This window comes from Saccostrea cucullata, unplaced genomic scaffold (genome assembly GCF_032062105.1).
Source record: "Saccostrea cucullata isolate Sc308-1 unplaced genomic scaffold, CSIRO_AGI_Scuc_v1 ctg654, whole genome shotgun sequence".
NCBI lineage: Eukaryota > Metazoa > Mollusca > Bivalvia > Ostreida > Ostreidae > Saccostrea > Saccostrea cuccullata.
Window position 1 is genome coordinate 213732 of NW_026926499.1, and position 17070 is coordinate 230801.

Sequence of the window (17070 nt, forward strand, 5' to 3'; positions counted from 1 at the left end):
GATTTTTTTTCAAAGTGCGTAATTTTTTCAAAGTGCGTTGCCACAATGCTCTAGAGTAACAGACTAAGTCCTTTCATCGCGGGCTCGAATCCCACTGCGGGATGTGGAGACCGGTCAGGACTTCGGACGAGACCGTAAAAACTGAGGTCCTATGTCGCAGTAAATGATGGCACAAAAAGATCTCTCATTGTTGAATCATCTTCAGTGCAAATTTAAAACTTGCAGCCCTCCACCGTCAAGTAGTGGTGTCTCAATATGAATGAGAAATTCTTAGAAGGAATTTTAAACAATCAAACAATTTACAAAACAAACATTTTGAATTATATTTTACATGCGTTCTAAATGAAAATGAGGTACCTGGTGAGATGAAGGATTTACAGAAATTGAAACAAAAGTTGGAAATATTAATTTTGCACGAAGACACACATAATTCATAAGTTCAATGTAATTTTTTTTACTCTTCAGAAAACTCTAAAAATTTAGTGAGGCATTTGCCTCACTTGCCTCAATGGTAGTTACGGCCTTGAATGACTTTGCCATTATAATGATTTGAGAGGCAGGGTATCATTTAATGAGCTCAGTGCTTTAGCTTATAGTAGCTCCAGATATAACCCCCCCCCCTTTGAAAAGTGGGAGGGTAGAAAGTGATCGGACTATCCATCCATCTTTTACTCTTTTGGTAACCCATTTTTTATCCACAACTCATATACCCAAATGAATTGTAATGAAACTTTCACAGAATGTTACATAGTGCCATTGCGCATCTATTTTATTTTTTTATCGACACATATTTCGTGTTTCCCATGTCGAAACATTGATCTGTCATTGTATAAGATTGAACTGTTGAAGGGTACCCTTAATAATGCTATTATGCACTTTTTATATTATGATACCCCCTGCCTCCCATATGAATATAATGACAGTGTCCATGTTTTATTTAATAGCTATGAGAAACCCAAAATATATGTCGGTTCAAAAAGTAAAAATAGGAGGTGCACAATGGCAACATGCAATAAAGATTCTGTGAAAGTCTCATCAAAGAATGGAGGCGTACAAGGCGAGGACAATCCCCCGCTCTGAGAAGACGTTTCTCAATTCTAAGAGTTTATGAAAGCTATATTTTTTCAAAATTATGAACACTGCCATTATATTCATATGGAAGGACATCATTTAATGAGCTCATTGCTCACAGTACCTCTAGTATTAGATAGTATCTGCAAAAATAGTCAAATTGCAGATTTTATTTGATAAAATGAAATATGTCGATCAGAAAGGTAGGAGCATTCTTGAGCTCAGTGCTCACTGTGACTCTAGTTTTCAACACCCCCAACCCCCGACACACGCTTTTTCAATCTCAAAAACACATGATAGATAAGCAAGAAACTAGGAATTCTGCATTTATTTAATATTTTGTCTAAAATACATTTGAAACATCAATAATGAAACTAAAATATGATATTCCAGGCATTGCATGCACTGCCGATCAGCTACAAGTTTTGAGTAATAAATCATCAACTACAACTCTGTTTCAACGCAATGTAGATCATGAAATGGACATGTTTTCTAGTGATTTATTTACATCACGCAGACGTTTCCTCCCGCCATTTCTGTGACGTGGATAGCACGTGGTTGCTGGAAACCGATGACGAAGACGCTTCCTGTCGCCCCGCTTCAGACGTCTCTTGATTTTACACGGAACTCTAGATGTTGAAAAGAAATCCGGCAGGCTATCTGGAGTTTCCTCCGTTACTGCTTCCGCTCTTTTACAACATTTTATTCTGTCCCAGCGTGGATTTGTTTGATGTGTATTGTGATGTGTGATACTATCACCTCTGTTGAAACCAATCTCTTCTGTACCGTACAACCCACTCAAATTTTCGTCAGAGAATTCTGAAAAAGAGAAAATATTTAAATTAACCAATAACAAAGACAGATCAAGATTTTTTCTTTTCCTTTTTTTTTTTGCTTTCTAACATACGTTACATGATATCGATAATGTACATTTATAAAAGTTGTTTTTTTTAATATTTCATTTTCGGCTGATTATACATAAAAACTGAGATGTTATATTTTCTCGTCGTCTGCCTCACTTCTTATTGTCTAAAACGAAACAAAATATGGAATGTGCATACATCAATTTTATAACATTCTTTTTCGTCTTTCCATTAAGTGCCAACAATTAATTAAAATTGCTATATATTTCGATTAAATCACTCGCATCTAGGATAAAGTTAATTTGGTGTGCGAGAGTGTCCAGTATTTTCAAGGGGTACATTATCATGAGGCAATTTTTTAAGGAGTGATAAAACATTAGATAGAGTTTCTTAATTAGGTATACCTGTTATATAGATATTGAGATCCTCCTGTGTTCTATAGGTAATCGCTTCGTTCAGCTCTTCTTGGGAGGAAAGCGTAATCATATCTCCATCACTGTCTGTAATTTATTTTTTTTTAAATCTCAATTTTTTTAATATAATAATATTACATAACCTCCACTAAACATATGATTCATTTACATTTTCAAAGATTATCATAAAAATATATCTGGTTTGAAAACAAATTCATGCACCAATAAAAACAACGAAATTAAGATATTGTTTATTTATGGATTGTACTATTTATAGTTCTGTTTACATACCTTTCCATTGAAGAGTGTACCTCTGTATATGAGGAAAATTTTCTTTGATTTCTGACACCAACGATGTATAGTCTGGACTCCCCTCGACAAAATCAATTACATGAAATATACCTTTTTCTGATATAATATTTATTTTCATTTTCCACGTGTTTACAAGTATTTATTTGAGTGTATATAAAATTATTCAGTTCTTTTTACTAACAAATGTAAATCAATGTAATTTTCCTAAAAAGGTATAAGCGTCAATAAGTGCGCTTTTGCGCCAACAGGCGCTTTTATAGGGCGCTAATAATAGTCATGTGATTAATTCTAAAAATATCAAGAATGTTCTAAATCTTGTACTTCCGCCAACCCACACATAATGAATATTTAAATTAGCATGTCTTCTAAGTCATTATATCTTAATTTTTAGGCATTATCTGCAATGTATTATGTAATGATTTATTTTAACCTATATTTCTGCATCTTTAGCTAGCAGAAAAGTAATGTAAGTAAAGAAATATTGTTTATTAAACCTTTTGAATAATGAATATTAATGATACGTGAACTTACCATGACCCCTCACGTGACTCGATTACGAAATACCAATCACATGACTAACCACTCGGCGCCTATATAAAGGCGCCCAAAGCGCCATTGAGCGTAGAAGCGCCCAGGTGAATATTTTGATAGCAGCTGAACGTATAAGACTATCAAATTCCGAAAAGGTACTGGTACAAACTTTCTCATCAATAGAAACTAATTCAAGTTATTATTTGTTTGTAAACAAAACCACGTGTATCAATAAATCATGCTGAAAGTGAAAGTCACCCTGATGTCTGCCGGAGAGCCAGAAATACGACGGACGACGCTGGAAAATGATCCGGATTTTGCTGAATTAGAGAGAAAAGTGTCAGAGTTGTTCGGAGAAACGACTGGGACTTTTACGTTCCATTGGAAAGGTAAGATCAGTCTTTTTATATTTAACTTATAATCCTCCATTTAATTAGTAGTGTAGACTGCCTTTTCCCACTTTATACATAACTGCAATGAGATAGAAAGGAAACCGATTGTAAGTGAAAATACTGCCTAAATAACATAGTAAATTTGAAACCATTAACATGTGTTGTATAAAAAGCGGTTTGAAAAATTTAAAGTTGTGAAAATCTCTCCAGACACATTACGAAGGAATATGACAACCCACTTCTCTAGTTTATGAAAAGTTTTATATATATTTCTCCCAAACAATTGTTCCCAATATATCATTATTTATTCTATATTATTTTGAAATGAATGGAATGGAATTTATTTAATTAAAACATACCCGGTATTGATTAAATTTTTAGATGATGAGGGTGATTTTATCACGATGTCGAGTTCTGAGGAGTTTCAAGAGGCGAATAAAAGCGCAACCGAGGAGACCCTGAGATTTTTTCTTCGTAGAATCGAAGGTAAATGCTTCACCGACTTTCAAATGAATTTAGGCATATTGCTTTGAGTTTTTTTCTGAATAAAAAGCCCTCTTTATTTATATGTTTCTTAATACATTTTTGTATTTTGTAGATCGTTCCAAACCGGAAGGGGACATGAAATTTAATGATGATAATCCTGGTAATGAAAAGGTAAGCTTATAATGTCTAGAGTGTGCTTCGGTCCGTTGACGGATGTTTTTCTTAGTTTTTACTCTTTCTGCAAGAGAATACATTTTCTGACATAAACAATTTGAAAAAAAAACAATATAATCTTCAATGTAAATTTCGAGTTAGAATCCTATTCCCTGAGATTTCTTATCACTAATCTAAACATTTAGAATTTCAATCCTAATATTATTTTTTTAATTGAAGGATACGTTGGCTCCGGAAGAATATGGAATCAGGAGGAGGGAGCGCCGCCGACGTTATTGGAGAGGATTTGGTCAAGGTCAGGGTCCACTGCCACTTCGTAGGTTCAGACGAGCCGAGCAGCACCCGGACAAAGATCAACCTCTCTCTGAAAGGAGGATGCGAAGGTTTATGCGTCGCAAATTTGAGAAACGTGAAAGATTTGATCAACCTGGTGATGGCATCGATCGATTCCGAACCGGATGTGGCAGTCGTCGGAATCCAATGTCCAGTGAAGGCTGCCACGAAAAGCCTGGCTCTTGTTGTCGTTGGAACGGGAACTACTGGCGTCGGAGGTGCAATCAGCGTTCTGCCCGACATTTTAGAGAGAGGTTGGATGATGCATATATGGCGCGCGGTAGTTGCCGCTCAAGAAGGAGAAATCGGGAATGTTGCCTAGGGAAAAGATGTGGCAAGCGAGCTAATTCGGCTCCACCTACTCGTCGTTTTGGAAGAAATCTTAACGATTTCGGAATGATGATGTATGGAAAAAGATGCACACGGTCAACATCCGTCCCTGTGTGTAGGCAGGAAAAAGATGACGAGATTCAAACTTCTCCGAGATACAGACACCGTAGATTCCAAAATGCAAAAATATGGCTCAAGATCAAGGAAGACGGTTCTGTCTGCAAATATTTTATGGATTCCACCTGTGGAGAAGAGAAGAGGTGTCTTGGACGGCGCTGTAAAAGCTATCAAAGAAGAGCAGCTATGCTTGCAAATGAAAAGTCACAGAACGTCAATGATCCTGCTTCCAAGAATGAACATAGCCAGGAGCCTGAAATTTCAGAACTTGTTGAAACAATGACCCTTGAGGAGGATATAGAGGGTACTGAAGAATCGGATGTAGGGACAAAGAGCAGTGAGGAGAGTAAAGAAGGCACCGAAGAAAGAGACACAGGAACAGGTGTCAGTAGAAGGAGAAATTGCAGACACCGTCGATATCATGGCGGGGATGATGAAACAGATGAGAACCAATCAGGGGAGACAAGCAAAAAGAAGTATCACTGCAAGCACAGATGTGGGCGCAGAAGGCACTCTGGTGAAGCCCAGGAAAACCCCGCCATAATCCGTGAAATGACTGAAGAGGATGAAATGGAAACAAAACGACAAAGAAAATGTAAAATAAAGGTACACCATCAATCTACGGATAGAGATGCTTCCACAAAATGCAGAAATACTAAAGAACACGGCATACGAATCCTCACTTTGAAAGTTCGAATGAATGACGATGGAATGAGGCCCAGAAAACTAGCACGGAAACTTGACAGGATTCTCAACCAGTACAGTGCAGATCAAGGAAACAAACCGTGGGGAAGAAGATGTGGACGAGAATTCCTAGGAAGATCACGTGGGCACGACTTCGAGCGTCAGCATCGAAGAATGCTGCGTCGTCAAGGATGTCGTCAGGAAAGAGTCCGTTTTCTGTCGCCCGAATTTCCACGCAATATCGGGGAGAATATTACATCTTGTGGGGAGAGAAGAATGCGTCCACGTGACTGTCCGTGGTAAAAGGCCCCCGACAAACGAAATCGAAATGGACGCACGTTTCCTTTTTATTTTAAAGCTATTACTCAGGTCTAACATTAGGTTTTGTGTGCTTTGTTATGGATTTGATATGAAAGGTATAACGTTAAACATGCTGTTATTGTATTTTTTTTAAAATACATTGTATTAGTAAAATTATCTACTGTTTTTCCTTGAAAAAAAGTAAATTAATGTTCATATACAGAAATTTTGTTTTAATATCAACAACTGCTTGATAGACATTGCAGAATATGAATGATTTTTTAAAAAGATGCATGTGCCCTTAATTACATTTAAAAATTTATTGTGTTTATATATTAAGTAACTTTGAAATGGGTTGTTGGATTGTTATTAAGCTTGATTTAGTGCTAGAATTTATCAAATATTCTTGTTTTTAACGTCACAAATACATCAATGCCGTAGTACATAGAATTTTTTGAAGATGTTTATAGTTTATATTGATGTTTTCCCATCTCTTGTCTTCTTCTTGTGAATAAGAATTTACTATAATGTACCTAATAAACGTGTTACTAGTATTTATTGTTATTTATTTTATTGGGGATAAATACCCGTCTATGAAAACTCTCTTGAACACAAACTACGGACAAAAAAAGTCATGGTTTCGAGTGACCATGATACATAAAACGGTACTACGTACGTACTATACATTTATTCTGTGAAAACCTCTTTAAGGACGAGGAACATTAATTCAAAGATCATCCCAAAGTAAGAGCAACAATTTCAGGTTCAAATTCTTATATGGATTTTGATTCCTGATTCCTAACCAGGATTTTCCATTTATTTAAAATCACCACAATTTGCAACAATCTCACATGCAAGTATATGAAAGTTATATCCCACAAATTAAAGTATTATGAGGTCCGTAAAAAGCAATTTCAGTTTGGGGATATGGGATAAGACTTTTTTTTCATTTTGAGGGCGTTCCTTAAGATGATATTCAGTCCTAATTATTACATGTAAGGTTAGGTAAGGATAAATTAGCTTCTCACTAGAAAATAGTTTAATTGTTTGGTTTGCTGATCGCTCCATACGAAGTAACTTTTCGTTAGGATACTTAGGACTTAGGTACCAGGCTCAATTACAGAGGAATTATTTTTAAACAACAGAATATTTTTTTATGGAAATTTTTTTTCCGAAAAGTGTTGTCGTCATAATTGTTATACTATAGTGTTTTATTATAATAATAGGAACTTTGTCCACAAATTGAATTTAATACGAGGGTTGATCCAAAAGTAATGTCACTGTGTCAATATCTTTAGTATTTGGCGTCATATTATCAAATATCTTATACCAAAAGATGCATAAAAGTAAATTTAATCAAAATTGAGATTTTCATTGAATAACGTTTAATTAAATCTATTTTATAGACGTTTAAAATATTAAACATAAGGGATGTCGCCGCGTCACAACTAAACGTCACGTTTTAAAGTGTAAATTGTTAAAATGAGAAAAGACAAATACATTAAAAAGCATCTAAAAAAGCTTCTAATCACCCAATATTTCAAAATTACAAAATTTACGGCATTTTCTAGTCTTAAGTTGAAAATAAAATGACGCCATTGCTTTTTGATCATAAACATTGCTGTTTTAATCTGCTGTAATGAATAATGGAAATGTCGAAATGGAGGATAACCGCTGAAACGAGCTGTAATGCATTTTTGCTACAAAATGGGGAAATCGCCCCTAGAAACAGTTACGATGATTAATCGGACATACAGAGGAGAGACTTGTTTATAGATGGTTTCAGCAATTTTCAGCGAGTCATGGGTCACTAGCTGAATGATCAGGAAAGGACAGAAAGACCGAAAAAGGAAGGTCGGGCGGAAATGTTCAATGGTGTCTAACGTTGTCCAAAAAGAGAGACGGTTTGACAGTTACAGCGATATAAAAAACTTTGAGTTTGTCTTATGGTACTATTCAAAGAATTTTGACAGCGGACTAAATTATATGTATAGTGAGTGTATAATGGGTGCCAATAATTCTTATTAAAAAATTCTTATATATGTGATTGTGTTTGTAAATCTCAAATATTTTTAATGAAATGAAGGGGAAGCGTTCAAGTGTATGACGGCGCGTATCCGTCATATGACGTTATTTAGGTGCGGCGACTACCGTAATTGTACTTTGTATATAATTCCATATTTTAAAAAGTATGAATCATTTTAATTGGAATTTTTCAGGACTGATTTGTAATAAATACAGCTTCAATCATGTATAATTTCGTTGATTTACGTCGAAAAGTAGCAATTTTATCGAAGTAGTGACATTACTTTTGGATCAACCCTCGTATTTAAGCAATTGAAGCTACAGACAGTCACGCATTGTTCACCAATATTCATAAAATTTGTCGAGACATTTCATGTACTCATAATGTCGAGACTTATTTCACGGACCTCTTTTTTCATTGAGGAATAACTTTATTTCCAAAAATATCAGGGACAAATATATAGGGCTTCTCCACTGTATAAAACTTTGACAAAAACAAAAGAAGAAACTCATCTTGTTGGGTGCGGTTAGGTAGCACCAGGCAAGGGCATATTTATTTTCAACATTACTTTAAACATATTTTATTGGATAATACAATAGGAATTGGACAACATGCAAGACCTATGTACACCCTCTCCTTGTATGATAGGTCAAGATACAGATATTAAATAATAATACTTGTACATGATAAATCAATAAGGTTAAAATGAAAAAATAAAGATTCACAATCTAATAATATTCATCAATATTATATAAAAAAAGCATGGCAATCCCCTAACTGTATACAAATTATTTACATACTGTTCCAGCTTTAAAATGATACATATATTTAGAAAAAAATTATGCATTTAATAGAGAATTTATTATTACAATGTTCTTAATTTAGTCAACATTTCTAACATTATCCCAACCCCCATCCCCTCACACACTTTTTCTGTTTAAAAAAAACTCAGCATAGATAAACAAGAAACTAGGTCTGCTGCATTTATCGAATATTTGGTCTAAAATACATTTAAAACATCAAAATAAGAAATAAGGTATCAGGCGCGGATCAAGGAATTGAAGTTAGAGGGGGCGCCAAAAGTAGGCAGCTGGTCTGGGGCCGCCTTGAGGCCCCCAGATGGTCCAGATTCTTTTTTTTTAAAGCTCCTGGATTCTAGAGCTTTTGTAGGGTACAGATGAGGTCTACCGAGTAGACATTTTGACATTTTCCCGACGGAACTATGATTTACGCTAACTTTGACAATTCTAGGGGAGCGCCGGGTGCGCCCCCTTAAATTCGCCACTGTGTATTCTAGGCAAAGGAATAAGTCGGAATAAGTCATCAACTGCAACTCTATCTCAACACAAATATAGATCTATCAATCATGAAATGGACATGTTTTCTAGTGATTTATTTACATCACGCAGACGTTTCTTCCCGCCATGTCTGTGACGAGAGTAGCAGGTGGTTGCTGGAAACCGATGACGAAGACGCTTCCTGTCGCCTCGCTTTAGACGTCTCTTGATTTTACACGGAACTCTAGAAATTGAAAAGAAGTCTGGCAGACTATCTGGAGATTCCTCCTTTACTGCTTCCGCTCTTTTACAACATTTTATTCTGTCCCAGCGTGGATTTGTTTGATGTGTATTGTGATGTGTGAGACTATCACGTTTGTTTAAAACAATCACTTCTGTACCGTACAACCCACTCAAATTTTCCTCAGAGAATTCTGAAAAAGAGAAAATATTTAAATTAACCAATAAAAAGACAGATCAAGATTTTTTTCTTGATCTTTTAATGAGGAAGGTTGTGTTAGCACAGGCACTTAATTTGGTCTGGAACCCCCCCCCTTTTTTTTCATAATTTTTGGCCTTTCTTAATCTGGGGTCGACATATCCTTTTCCTATTTTTGCATTCTAACATGCACTGCATGATATCGATAATGTACATCATATAATCCTCCTAGTTGTTTTTTTAATATATAATTTTCGACTGATTATACCTAAAAAATGAGATGTTATATTTTCTCGTCGTCTGCCTCACTTCTTACTGTCTAAAACGAAACAAAATATGGAATGTGCATACATCAATTTCATAACATATTCATTTTTGTCTTTCCATGAAGTGCCAACAATTAATCAAAATTGCTATATTTCGATTAAATCACTCGCATCTAGGATAAAGTTAATTTGGTGTGCGAGAGTGTTTTCGAGGGGTACATTATCATGAGGCAATTTTTGAAGGAGGGATAAAACATTAGATAGAGTTTCTTAGTTAGGTATACCTGTTATATAGATATTGAGATCCTCCTGAGTTCTGTAGGTGATCGCTTCATTCAGCTCTTCTTGGGAGGAAAGCGTAATCATATCTCCATCACTGTCTGTAATTTTTTATTTTTTAAATCTCAGTTTTTTTTATATAATAATATTACATAACCTCCACTAAACATATGAGTCATTTACATTTTCAAAGATTATCATAAAAATATATCTGGTTTGAAAACAAAAAAACAACGAAATTAAGATATTGTTTATTTATGGATTGTACTATTTATAGTTCTGTTTACATACCTTTCCATTGAAGAGTGTACCTCTGTATATGAGGAAAATTTTCTTTGATTAATGACACCATTGATGTAAATTCTGGACTCCCCTCGACAAAATCAATTACATGAAATATACCTTTTTCTGATATAATATTTACTTTCATTTTCCACGTGTTTACAAGTATTTATTTGAGTGTTTATAAAATTATTCAGTTCTTTTTACTAACAAATGTAAATCAATGTAATTTTCCTAAAAAGGTATAAGCGTCAATAAGTGCGCTTTTGCGCCAACAGGCGCTTTTATAGGGCGCTAATAATAGTCATGTGATTAATTCTAAAAATATCAAGAATGTTCTAAATCTTGTACTTCCGCCAACCCACACGTAATGAATATTTAAATTAGCATGTCTTCTAAGTCATTATATCTTAATTTTTAGGCATTATCTTCAATGTATTATGTGATGATTTAATTAAACCGATATTTCTGCAACTTTAGCTAGCAGGAAAGTAATGTAATTAAAGAAATATTGTTTATTAAACTTTGTGAATAATGAATATTAATGATACGTGAACTTACCATGACCCCTCACGTGACTCGATTACGAAATACCAATCACATGACTAACCACTCGGCGCCTATATAAAGGCGCCCAAAGCGCCATTGAGCATGGAAGCGCCCAGGTGAATATTTTGATAGCAGCTGAACGTATAAGACTATCAAATTCCTAAAAGGTACTGGTACAAACTTTCTTGTTAACGGAAAATAATTGAAGGTGTTATTATTTGTTTGTAAACAAAACCACGTGTATCAACAAATAATGCTGAAAGTGAAAGTCACCCTGATGTCTGCCGGAGAGCCAGAAATACGACGAACGACGCTGGAAAATGATCCGGATTTTGCTGAATTAGAGAGAAAAGTGTCAGAGTTGTTCGGCGAAACGACTGGATCTTTTACGTTCCATTGGAAAGGTAAAATCAGTCATTTTATGTTTGACTTATAATCCTCATTTAATTAGTAGTGTAGACTGCCTTTTCCCACTTTAACATAATTGCAATGAGATAGAAAGGAACCGATTGTAAGTGAAAATACTGCCTAAATAACATAGTAAATTTGAAACCATTAACATGTGTTGTATAAAAAGCGGATTTTAAAAAGTTGTGAAAATCTCTCCAGACACTAAAAATTCCTTTCTCCAGACACTAAAAATTCCTATAAAAATGATAAGTGTGTCACCTCTTATAAAATATGAAGGAATATGACAACCCACTTCTCTAGTTTATGAAAAGAGTTATCTATATTTCCCCAAACAATTGTTTTCCCCATATATCAGTATTTATTCTATATTATTTTGAAATGAATGGAATGGAATTTATTAAAATAAAACACTTTGATTAAATTTTTAGATGATGAGGGTGATTTTATCACGATGTCGAGTTCTGAGGAGTTTCAAGAGGCGAAGAAAAGCGCAACCGAGGAGACCCTGAGAATTTTTCTTCGTAGAATCGAAGGTAAATGCTTCACCGACTTTCAAATGAATTTAGGCATATTGCTTTGAGTTTTTTTTCTGAATAAAAAGCCCTCTTTATTTATGTGTTTCTTAATACAATTTTGTATTTTGTAGATCTTTCCAAACCGGAAGGGGACATGAAATTTAATGATGATAATCCTGGTAATGAAAAGGTAAGCTTATAATGTCTAGAGTGTGCTTCGGTCCGTTGACGGATGTTTTTCTTAGTTTTTACTCGTTCTGCAAGAGATCGAATACATTTTCTGACATAAACGATTTGAAAAACGAACAACATAACCTTTTATGTCAATTTCCAGTTAGAATCCTCCTCCCTGAGATTTCTTATTAGTAATCTAAACATTTAGAATTTCAATCCTAATTTTATTTTTAAAAATATTTTTCTAAATTGAAGGAAAAGTTGACTCCGGAAGAATATGGAACCAGGAGATGGGGGCGCCGCCGACGTTATTGGAGAGGATTGGGTCAAGGTCAGGGTCCACTGCCACTTCGTAGGTTCAGACAAGCCGAGCAACACCCGGAGAATGATGAACCTCTCTCTGAAAGGAGGATGAGAAGGTTTATGCGTCGCAAATTTGAGAACCGTGAAAGATTTGATCAACCTGGTGATAGCATCGATCGATTCCGAATCGGATGTGGCAGTCGTCAGAATTCAATGTCCAGTGAAGGCTGCCATGAAAAGCCTGGCTCTTGTTGCCGATGGAACGGGAACTACTGGCGTCGGAGGTGCAATCAGCGTTCTGCCCGACATTTTAGAGAGAGGTTGGATGATGCATATATGGCGCGCGGTAGTTGCCGCTCAAGAAGGAGAAATCGGGAATGTTGTCTAGGGAAAAGATGTGGCAAGCGAGCTAATTCGGCTTCACCTACTCGTCATTTTGGAAGAAATCTTAACGATTTCGGAATAATGATGCATGGAAAAAGATGCAGACGGTCAACATCCGTCCCTGTGTGTAGGCGGGAAAAAGATGACGAGATTCAAGCTTCTCCGAGATACAGACACCGTAGATTCCAAAATGCAAAAATATGGCTCAAGATCAAGGAAGACGGTTCTGTCTGCAAATCTTTTACTGATTCCACCTGTGGAGAAGAGAAGAGGTGTCTTGGACGGCGCCGTAAAAGCTATCGAAGAAGAGCAGCTATGCTTGCAAATGAAATGTCACAGAACGTCAATGATCCTGCTTCCAAGAATAAACATGACGAGGAACCTGAAATTTCAGAACTTGTTGAAACAATGACCCTTGAGGAGGATAAAGAGGGTACTGAAGAATCGGATGTAGGGACAAAGAGCACTGAGGAGAGTAAAGAAGGCACCGAAGAAAGAGACACAGGAACAGGTGTCAGTAGAAGGAGAAATTGCAGATACCGTCGATATCGTGGCGGGGATGACGAAACAGATGAGAACCAATCAGGGGAGACAAGCAAAAAGAAGTATCACTGCAAGCACAGATGTGGGCGCAAAAGGCACTCTAGTGAAGCTCAGGAAACCCCCGCCAAAGTCCGTGAAATGACTGAAGAGGATGAAATGGAAACAAAACGACAAAGGAAATGCAAAATAAAGGTACACCATCAATCTACGGATAGAGATGGTTCCACAAAATGCAGAAATACTAAAGAACACGGCATACGAATCCTCACTTTGAAAGTTCGAATGAATGACGATGGAATGAGGCCCAGAAAACTAGCACGGAAACTTGACAAGATTCTCAACCAGTACAGTGCAGATCAAGGAAACAAACTGTGGGGAAGAAGATGTGGACGAGAATTCCGGGGAAGATCGCGTGGGCACGACTTCGAGCGTCAGCATCGAAGAAGGCTGCGTCGTCAAGGATGTCGTCAGGAAAGAGTCCGTTTTCTGTCGCCCGAATTTCCACGGAATGTCGGAGAGATTATTACATCTTGTGGACCGAGAAGAATGCGTCCACGTGACTGTCCGTGGTAGATGATCCCCGACAAACGAAATCGAAATGGACGCACGTTTTCTTTTTATTTTAAAGCTATTACTCATATCTAACATTAGGTTTTGTGTGCTTTTTTATGGATTTGATATGAAAGGTATAACGTTAAACATATTGTGATTGTATTTTTTTTTCAAATATTAGTAAAATTATCTACTGTTTTCTCTTGAAAAAAAATAAATTAATGTTCATATACAGAATTTTTGTTTTTAATATCAACAGCCATACTGCATGCTTGATAGACATTGCAGAATATGATTGATTTTTAAAAGATGCATGTGCACTTCATTGCATTTAAAAATTCATTGCATTTATATATTAAGTTACTTTTTAATGGGTTGTTGGATTGTTATTTTGCTTGATTTTGTGCTAGAATTTATCAAATATTCTTATTATTAACGTCACAAGTACATCAATGCCGCAGTATATAGAATTTTTAAAAGATGTTCATAGTTTATATTAATGTTTTCCCATCTCTTGTCTTTTTCTTGTGAATAAAAATTTACTATAATGTACGTAATAAACGTGTCACTAGTATTTATTGTTATTTATTTTATTGAGGATAAATACCCGTCTCTGAAAAGTCTCTTGAACACAGAATACGGACAAAAAAAGTGGTATCGAGTGACCATGATACATAAAACGGTACTACGTACGTACTATACATTTATTCTGGGAAAACCTCTTTAAGGATGAGGAACATTAATTCAAAGATCGTCCCAAAGTAAGAACAACAATTTCAGACTCAAATTCCTCATGGGCAAATAAATTGAGTAAGACTGGGTGAGTTAATTATGCGCCCGGATCGGTAGATACGAGGCGTATATTGTTTTTGTCCTGTATGTTTGTCTGTTTATCTGTTTGTCTGTCTGTCTGTTGTCAACTTTACCCTTCGCCATAACTTTTGAACCATGAGAGATAAAGACTTCATATTTGGTATGCATACTCCACCAATGAAGCTCTTTCAAATGACATCAAGGTCAATGACCATGTGACCTTGACTTTGACCTATATGCCAAAAATAGCTTTTTCGAACTTTTGCCATAACTTTTGAACCATGAGAGGTAGAGACTTCATACTTGATATGCATACAACACTAATAAAGTTCTTTCAAATGACATCAAAGTCAATGACTTTGTGACCTTGCCTGACCAATATGCTAAAAATAGCTTTTCAGAACTTTCACCATAACTTTTGAACCTTGCGAGACATAGACTTCATATTTGGTATGCTTACTTCACTAATTAAGCTCTTCCAAATGACACCAAGGTCAATTACCTTGTGACCCTGACTGTGATTTATCTGCTAAAAATATTTTTTTGAACTTTGTTGCCGCCGGGCGCGTAGTGTTTCACAAACACATCTTGTTTTTCGTTTAATATCACTAAAAAAAACTTCAAATCGTAGGAGGGAGGGAAGAAAACAAATTTAACAACCAAGAATTTCGAAGGAGCATTAACTCATTTTATGTAAAAACACCACAATTTGCAACAATTTCACAAGTATATGAAAGTTTCCCACAAATTGAAGTACTATGAGGTCCGTAAAAAGCAATTTCAGTTTGGGGAGGTGGGATAAAACTTTTTTTTTCATTCTGGGAGCGTTCCTTAAGATGATATTCAGTCCTAATTTTTATATGTAAGGTGGGAAAAGGATAAATGAGCTTCTCACTAGAAAATAGTTTAATTGTTTGGTTTGCGGGTTGCTCCATGCGAAGGAACTTTTAGTTAGGATACTTTGGTACCAGGCTCAATTACAGAGGAACTATTTTTCGACCACAGAATATTTTTGTTATGGATTTTTTTTTGCGAAAAATGTTGTTGTCATAATTATTATACTTTAGTATTTTATTATAATAATAGGAACTTTGCTCTTAAAATACTTTATTCACAAATTGAATTGAATTTTTAAGCAATTGAAGCTACAGACAGTCACGCCTTGTTCACCAGTGGTCATAAAAAATATCGAGACAATTCATGTACTCATAATGTCGACTGTCGAGATTTATTTCACGGACCTATTCTTTTTTATTTTAATGAGGAATAACTTTATTTCCAAGAATATCAGGGACAAATATTTAAGGCTTCTCCACTGTATAAAACTTTGACAAAAACAAAAGAAGAAACTCATCTTGTTGGGTGCGGTTGGGTAGCACCAGGTAAGGGCATATTTATTTTCAACATTACTTTAAACATATTTTATTGGATAATACAGTGAGGATTGGGCAACAGGCAAGGCCTATGTACATCCTCTCCTTGTATAATAGGTCAACATACAGATATTAAATAATAATACCTGTACTTAATAATCAATAAGGTTAAAATGAAAAAAAAAAAAAGATTCACAATCTAATATTATTCATCAATATAAAAAGCATGACAATCCCCTAACTGTATACAAATTATTTACAAACTGTTCCAGCTTAAAAATAATACATATATTTAGGAAAAAAATTATGCATTTAATACAGTATTTATTATTACAATGTTCTTAATTTAGTCAACATTTTCAACATTATCCCAGCCCCGATCACCTCACACACTTTTTCTGTTTTAAAAAACACAGCATAGATAAACAAGAAACTAGGACTGCTGCATTTATTTAAAAAATTTGGTCTAAAATACATTTAAAACATCATAATAAGAAATAAGGTATCAGGTGTGGATCCAGGAATTGAAGTTAGAGGAGGCATCAATTTAAATGTAGGCAGCTGGTCTGGGGGCCGCCTTGAGGCCCCCAGTGGGTCCAAATTCTTTCTTTTTTTTTAAAGCCTCTGGATTCTAGAGATTTTTTAGGGTAAAAAAATGAGGTCTACCCAGTAGGCATTTTTTTTTACATTTTCCCGACGAAACTATGATTTACGCTAACTCTGACAATTCTAGGGTTGCGCCGGGTGCGCCCCCCTTTATTTCGACACTGGGTACTGTATTCTAGGCAAAGGAATAAGTCGGAATAAGTCATCAACTGCAATTCTGTGTCAACACAATTATAAATCTATCAATCATGAAATACACATGTTTTCTAGTG

General features: G+C 35.5%; 4 protein-coding genes across 5 annotated transcripts; 2 read left to right on the forward strand and 2 right to left on the reverse strand.

The window, feature by feature from the left end:
• Positions 1–1384: 1384 nt before the first annotated feature.
• Positions 1385–2975, reverse strand: LOC134271856 (uncharacterized). 2 transcript variants are annotated; one of them, XM_062754069.1, is made up of 3 exons: positions 2639–2975; positions 2339–2434; positions 1385–1890 (listed from the first exon to the last, which is right to left on the reverse strand). In XM_062754069.1, the coding sequence occupies exons 1-3, from the start codon at positions 2775–2777 to the stop codon at positions 1544–1546; spliced, it is 582 nt and encodes a 193-aa protein (XP_062610053.1). In that variant the 5' UTR covers positions 2778–2975; the 3' UTR covers positions 1385–1543. The 2 variants fall into 2 exon arrangements, with proteins under 2 accessions (XP_062610053.1, XP_062610054.1); XM_062754070.1 differs by having other exon boundaries at positions 2339–2430; positions 2635–2974.
• A 244-nt stretch (positions 2976–3219) lies between these two features.
• Positions 3220–6560, forward strand: LOC134271855 (uncharacterized). The gene is made up of 4 exons (XM_062754068.1): positions 3220–3579; positions 3964–4068; positions 4181–4239; positions 4462–6560. The coding sequence occupies exons 1-4, from the start codon at positions 3429–3431 to the stop codon at positions 6007–6009; spliced, it is 1863 nt and encodes a 620-aa protein (XP_062610052.1). The 5' UTR covers positions 3220–3428; the 3' UTR covers positions 6010–6560.
• A 2238-nt stretch (positions 6561–8798) lies between these two features.
• On the reverse strand, positions 8799–10659 carry LOC134271858 (uncharacterized). The gene is made up of 3 exons (XM_062754071.1): positions 10585–10659; positions 10299–10394; positions 8799–9743 (listed from the first exon to the last, which is right to left on the reverse strand). Exons 1-3 carry the CDS (start codon positions 10643–10645, stop codon positions 9397–9399), a joined length of 504 nt encoding a protein of 167 aa, XP_062610055.1. The 5' UTR covers positions 10646–10659; the 3' UTR covers positions 8799–9396.
• A 486-nt stretch (positions 10660–11145) lies between these two features.
• LOC134271860 (uncharacterized) lies at positions 11146–14522 on the forward strand. Its single transcript, XM_062754073.1, has 4 exons — positions 11146–11528; positions 11964–12068; positions 12182–12240; positions 12480–14522. The coding sequence occupies exons 1-4, from the start codon at positions 11378–11380 to the stop codon at positions 14025–14027; spliced, it is 1863 nt and encodes a 620-aa protein (XP_062610057.1). The 5' UTR covers positions 11146–11377; the 3' UTR covers positions 14028–14522.
• The last annotated feature ends 2548 nt before the right edge of the window (positions 14523–17070 follow it).